The sequence below is a fragment of the Budorcas taxicolor genome, chromosome 16 (assembly GCF_023091745.1).
Source record: "Budorcas taxicolor isolate Tak-1 chromosome 16, Takin1.1, whole genome shotgun sequence".
Lineage (NCBI taxonomy): Eukaryota > Metazoa > Chordata > Mammalia > Artiodactyla > Bovidae > Budorcas > Budorcas taxicolor.
In genome coordinates, this window is record NC_068925.1 from 37,901,819 (window position 1) to 37,908,796 (window position 6,978).

Below are 6,978 nucleotides of genomic sequence, written 5' to 3' on the forward strand. Positions count from 1 at the left end.
TATCAATAATTAACACTACATGTTTTTGTTTTTTAATTGTGTGACTCCCTATCCCCAAATTTTAGCTCTATGAGGGCACGATTTTGCCGGACATTGCTACATCCTGGGTGCGTAGAACACTATCTGGCAAATCATAGGAACTTAAAAGTCATTGTTGAATGAGTTAATGAATCTAGAGTTCTCTCTTAGAATAAAACAGCCTACCTCATAGCTCAGCTGATAAAGAATCTGCCTGCAATGTGGGAGACCTGGGTTTGATCCCTGGATTGGGAAGATCCCCTGGAGAAGAGAATGGCTATCCACTTCAGTATTCTGGCCTGAAGAATTCCATGGGGTCGCAGAGTCTAACACAACTTAGCAACTTTCACTTCATTGTTTTGAGTTTGTTCAAATCCATGTCCATTGAGCCGGTGATACTATCTAACCATCTTATCCTCTGCTGTCCCTTTCTCCTTCTGCCTTCAATCTACCAATCTACCGTATATCATGTTTCTCTCTTCCCTGCCTTCCTTCTTCCTCCAAGACAGTGAGCTCCTTAAGAGAGAGATCTGGTCTAATTCATCTTTGTATCTCACATTTACAGCATGGAGGGCACAGTAGGGCAGAAGGATGACTTCAAGAGGCTCTGCTCCACTTCTATATAACTACTTAGTAATTCAATTTTGGTTCTAAAAATGTTCTGATGATGCATGCCTGACCTATGTGTATAGCAAGAGATAAGATAAATTCTCAAGGTCATTACTAGATTTTAAAAGGAAATTCTGAGAAAAAGTGGGCTTCCCAGGTGACACTAGTGGTAAAGGAACCCATCTCCCAACGCAGGAGACGTAAGACACCCGGGTTCAGTTCCTGAGTTGGGAAGATCCCCTGGAGAAGGGAATGGCAACCCACTCCAGTATTCTTGCCTGAAGAATCCCATAGCCCTGGCGGGCTATGGTCTATAGCGTCGCAAAGAATCGGACACAATTGAAGCAGCCTCTCAAGCATGTACTGAGGAAAATTGAGCATGTTATTATAGGATCCATTCTCCCTTTGGAGATTAAATTTTCAATTATTTAATTATAAAAAACACTCCAATATCTAAGATGTACAAATATTCACCTTTCAGAGATTCGGGTACACACAGTAACACACTCAAGAAACTACTTAAAGAGCAAGATGGTTTACTAAAAATGATAGACCCATACTTGCCACTAGATGGAGGGATTTCCCATTTTTCCAAAGCCCTATTTCTGAGCCTCTTTAGCAAGAAACCGGAGAAGGAAATGGCAACCCACTCCAGTGTTCCTGCCTGGAGAATCCCAGGGACAGGAAAGCCTGGTGGGCTGCCGTCTCTGGGGTCGCACAGAGTCTGACACGACTGAAGCGACTTAGCAGCAGCAGTAACAGCAAGAAACAGATTAGACCTGAAAAGGGCTCCTACATATAGTTTCACAATCAAATCACTACATAGTAAAGTTTCAAGACTACCAGTAATAAAAGTACATGTTCCCAGCTAATCCATTTAAGTTGGACAGAAATTTATGGATCTCAAGATCTAATATTTGCTAAATACATATCATTCATGCTTAGCTGTCTCTTTCCCAAAAGTTTGTTGTTGTTTAGTTCCAAAGTTGTGTCCGACTCTTTCGCAACCCCATGGACTGTAACCCACCAGGCCCCTCTGTCCATGGGATTTCCCAGGCAAGAATACTGGGATGTGTTGCCATTTCCTACTCCAGGGGATCTTCCTGACCCAGGGATGGAACTCCTGTCTCCATGTCTTCTGCACTGCAGGGGGATTCTTTACCACTGAGCCGCCAGGGAAGCCCCTAAAGTACATAAGAGCTATGAAACTGGATTAAGAACTATACCTGCCATCTCCCATTCCCTCCCTTTACCCTGACCTTTTACTATTTCTTAGGAAAATGAATCTATAACAGTAATTGAGGAAGATGCAATCTAATATATAAAAGGAAAAATTTTAAATATCCACAAAATTGAACAGTAACACCACAAAGCATGCCTCTGTACTATATCAAGTTAGAGGTTAAGAGAAATAGACACACTGGCACACTGCTGTGTGTGTGTTAGTTGCTCAGTCGTGTCTGACTCTTTTGCAACCCCGTGAACTGTAGCCCTCCAGGCGCCTCTGTCCATGGAATTCTCCAGGCAAGAATACTGGAGTGGGTAGCTATTCCTTTCTCCAGGGGACCTTCCCAACCCAGGGATCAAACCTGGGTCTGCTGCATTGCATGCAGATTCTTTACCATCTGAGCCACCACGGAAGGCCATGGCACACTGCTTGTAGAGTACAAATGGGTAATATTTGGAATCATCTTCTCTATTCTCTGTATACACAACAGTAAATAAATTGATGACTGCTATATTCTTTATCTTATCTTAAACAGCATGTATGGGAGACAACCTTAACTACAGTTGCCTATCTCTGCTTCATGAGATAAAGGTGGTTCTAAAATCTGAAACCTGAACCCAATTCTGCTACTAGACGCTACAACAGTAACAAACCAGATGCAGATAACTTAATTGCAATGACAGGAAGCCACACCAGGAAACAAGCTCCATCCTCAGTTGCTTATAGCAACCATCAGCTTTGATAGAGTACAGATGCCTGTGGCCAGACTGAACAGAGAAAGGACATCTGTTTCTTTTTCTAAAGGCCTACTTTTTCTCATAAAGGACTGACAGCAACTGACATAAGAGGAAGACTGGGATGCAGAAACTTGAAAATTCTACTCTAATCAATTTTACACTTTCACTAAATTCAGAGTTTTTCCTGCCACACAATAAGATTGTCACTGATTCAAAGGAGGAAGAAAAAATCTGCATCCCTTGAGATTTCAAAGTGTGTATTGCTCAAAGTATATTATATCTTGAACTTTGTGGATCATGACGTACAGTAAGAAATATATTCTACATCATAATTCAGTACACACAACACACATAGAATTTTTTTAAGTTTCATGAAAGCGACCCTTACATGCAATAAATACAGTTAAAGTCTACTTCATGTGTCTTCTTTTTTAATGTTGGCTACACACCACGAATTAATTTCATGAGCCAATAATGGGTTACAACTATAGTTTGCAAAACACTGCTAAACTTCGTTCTTGTGGTTTACCCTTTGCCTACCTCTCTACTGGCATCTCATGCTATTCTCTACCGTATTCCCCCCACACTGCTTCACAATCTAATTTCTATTCTTTGTTCACATTAAACCTTAAGGTCAGAGCTCACAGCTCTTTTGATCTGTTGTTGGTACAGTCTAGAATCTTCCCTCAGATCCCTGCACCTTAATATTCAGACTTGAAGACAAAAGTCACTGCCTCAGAGGAGCCTTCACTGACCACCCAATCTGAAACAGCCACTACACACACCTCCAGCCCGTGCAGAGAGTGCAGGGAGGAGTTCACTGCTCTTAGGGTTGTTGGAAAATCTGAATGGCAGGCACCAAAAAACAGTATTTTGCAAATGTCACTTTTCATCTCCTTTTGATTCTGTACAGGCTTCCCTGGTGGCTCAATGATAAAGAATTCAACTGCATGCAGGAGACACGGATTCAATCCCTGAGTCAGGGATATTCCCTGGAAAAGGAAATGGCAACCCACTCCAGTATTCTTGCCTGGGAAATCCCATGGACAGAGTAGTCTGGCGGGCTACTGAGGCCATGGGGTCATAAAGAGCTGGACACAACTGAGTGTCTGAGCACATACTTCAGCTGTCACAGAAAAGCTAAATAAAATAAATTTTGAGGAGAAATTACTGGATTTGGCACTTAAAAGGCCATTCAAAATTTAAGCAAGAACAACTTCATGATATCAACAACCTCAGATATGCAGATGATACCACCCTAGTGGCAGAAAGCAAAGAGGAACTAAAGAGCCTCTTGATGAAGTTGAAAGAGAAGAGTGAAGAAGTTGAAAGAGAAGAGTGAAGAAGTTGGTGTAAAATTCAACATTCAAAAACTAAGATTGCGGCATCCAGTCCCATCACTTCATGGCAAATAGATGGGGAAAAAACGGAAAGAGTGGCAGATTTTATTTTCTTGGGCTCCAAAATCACTACAGAGGGTGACGACAGCCACAGAATTAAAACATGCTTGCTCCTTCGAAGAAAAACTATAACAAACCTAGACAACATATTAAGAAGCAGAGGCATCACTTTGCTAACAAAGGTTCATATAGTCAAAGCTATGGTTTTTCCAGTACTCATGTATAAATGTGAGAGTTGAAGCATAAAGAAGGCTGAATGTCAAAGAATTGATGGTTTTGAACTGTGGTGCTGGAGAAGGCTCATGAGAATCCCTTGGACTGCAAGGAGATCAGACCAATCAATCCTAAAGGAAATCAGTCCTGAATATTCATTGGAAGGACTGATGCTGAAGCTGAAGCTCCAATACTTTGGACACTTGATGCAAAGAGCCAACTCACTGGAGAAGACTCTCATGCTGGGAAAGATTAAGGGCAGCAGGAGAAGAGGGTGACAGAGGATGAGATGGTCAGATGGCATCACTGACTCAATAAGCATGAGTTTGAGTAAACTCAGGGAGACACTGAAGGACAAGGAAGCCTGGCGTGCTGCAGTCCACGGGGTTGCAGAGTCAGACATGACTTAGTGACTGAACAACTTCACGAAGCTGTTAGAGAGGAATTCAGACAACAGAGTTTTGAGGATGCAAGTGAACAAGCAGAATTTGCTAAAAATGGAAGCACTATGCTTTCCAGCAGCTTACTTATAGGTGGGGAGAATAGATAAACACAAGATGGGGAACGGGCTTTTGTTTTATTTCATTTTCTTGAGATGTATGACTCAGACACTGAGGAGAAGGAAATGGAGAGGAAGAGGCTAAAAGTACAAGAAAGGAGAACGATAACCCGAAGCAAAAAGTCCTGTAAGTAGTGGGAGGGAATAAGATTTAGAGCAAAAATGAAAGCATTCTCTTTCAACACCTGTTTCTATAAATTAGAAACAAAAGACCCAATGATGGGTAAAAAGAAATATCAATATATAAGTTGGAGACTTGGGGTTAAAGAAATTGACCATTAGACTCTGTCATCTGGTTGGAATGGAGGGAAAGGGGACAGGGTTTTTAAAAGTGAAGGTTTGGAAAGGGATCGGAAGGAGGAGGGCAGAGACAGACTGGGGTAATAAAATGGGTTGCTGAGTAGTAGTGGAGAAAGAATGGGTAGTGGGAGAGTCTCTGATGTTAAGTTCATAACTAAATTCATCTGACAATGGACATCCTTCTATCCTCCAGTTCCTTATTTGTAAATGTTTAAAATGTTTGGCCATTAAATGACTACATTAGAACCCTGGTGTTTTCAAACATGTGACTGAATTAAAATCATCCTTAGGCATTCAAAAATTCAAACATGGAGCCCTATTCCTATTTATTCAAAATTTCTAGGGATGAAGCTCTAGCAAGTGCTGCTGCTGCTGCTGCTGCTGCTAAGTTGCTTCAGTCGTGTCCAACTCTGTGCAACCCCATAGACAGCAGCCCACCAGGCTCCCCCATCCCTGGGATTCTCTAGGCAAGAATACTGGAGTGGGTTGCCATTTCCTTCTCCAGTGCATGAAAATGAAAAGTCAAAGTGAAGTAGTTCAGTCGTGTCCGACTCTTAGCGACCCCATGGACTGCAGCCTACCAGGCTCCTCTGTCCATGGGATTTTCCCGGCAAGAGTACTGGAGTGGGGTGCCATTGCCTTCTCCAAGTGAATTTTCTATAAATGATCTCCAAGTGATCTTGAGGGGCATTCTTGTTAAAAAGCACAGAACTAGAAGGTAATCAACTGGCTAGAAGAGAACTAATGCAAAATACAGCTATTACTAAATGGCCCTTAGACAAGTGTATGCGACAGTGGTTGACCACTCAAGAAAGCAAAGACTTCAGAATATAAGGATATTCAGATCAGTAATGAGAAAGGAGGGCTTCCCAGGTTGTGCTACTGTTAGAAGAACCTGCCTGCCAATGCAGGAGACTCGAGAGACATGGATTCGATCCCTGGGTGGGGAAGAACCCCTAGAAAAGGAAATAGCAACCCAGATCCTGTATTCTTGCCTGGGAAATTCCAGGGAAATCCCATAGACAGAGGAGCCTGGCGGGCTACAGTCCTTGGGGTCACTGAAGAGTCAGACACGACTGAGCGCGCACAGACACACACACACACTAGCCAATGAGAAAGTAACATACACACCACAACACAGTGTTAAATGAAGCGCGTTAAGGTGAAGCTGAGAGCTTTGAGGAAAAAAATGGTTAAAAATAAAAACATTTTACACGTCTATTCGAAACAATGTCTCACCTCAAACTGCTAGACTCAGAGTCTTACCCCTAAACTTTCTGTCACATTACTCTCAAGGCTTAGCAGTACAAAAGTGGGATTCATCGTGCTACAAAAAACCGGGAAAAACAAGAAAACTGCAAGGACGGCGCCTGGAAAGGAAGAAAAAGAAAACGAGGTGACGAGAGAAGGGACGCGAACTCCTCTCAGGACCCAGACGCTCCAGGACTTGGGACGCGACGTATACACGACCCCGGACCCTTTCTTCTGGCCTCGCCTAGCACTCACCATAGCCTCAGGATCTTAGCACAAGGAAACAGGTATCTTTTCAACAGGAAGGAACCAACACCAACGCCAGGTTACTCCGGCAACAAAGCCCCGCCTACTGCCGGACTCTAGCCGGGCGGCCAGTGGCCCGCCCCTTCGTCTCTATTGGCTAGGAGTAAACCCACCTCCGCCCGCTCGGTCGACAGTACTGCCTCGTCACTTCGTCGCCTAGGGTGACGGAACACCGCCTACCTCTTTCCCCGATCGTCACTTCCGTTTGATTGACAGGTGACCGGAAGTTGAAGCTACTACGTGGCTAAGGTCCAAATAATCTACATTTTTAAATAGTTTATCCAGTTTTCACTTACTGAAGTCTTACACCATATGTTCTGTTACTTAAGTTTAAATGCATCGCAGAATGAGTTGACA

The 6,978-nt window shown here is 43.0% G+C and overlaps 1 protein-coding gene across 3 annotated transcripts in view; it reads right to left on the reverse strand.

The window, feature by feature from the left end:
- NME7 (NME/NM23 family member 7) overlaps positions 1-6,631 on the reverse strand; it is a 249,673-nt gene extending 243,042 nt beyond the window's left edge. For 2 of the 3 annotated variants that reach the window (XM_052653459.1, XM_052653458.1), the window contains exon 1: positions 6,571-6,631. In XM_052653459.1, the coding sequence (XP_052509419.1) occupies positions 6,571-6,573 (3 nt within the window). In that variant the 5' untranslated portion in view covers positions 6,574-6,631. Of the gene's footprint in view, positions 1-6,303; positions 6,323-6,570 lie in introns of those variants that run through there. The other variant, XM_052653460.1, reaches the window with a different exon arrangement.
- Positions 6,632-6,978: the final 347 nt, after the last annotated feature.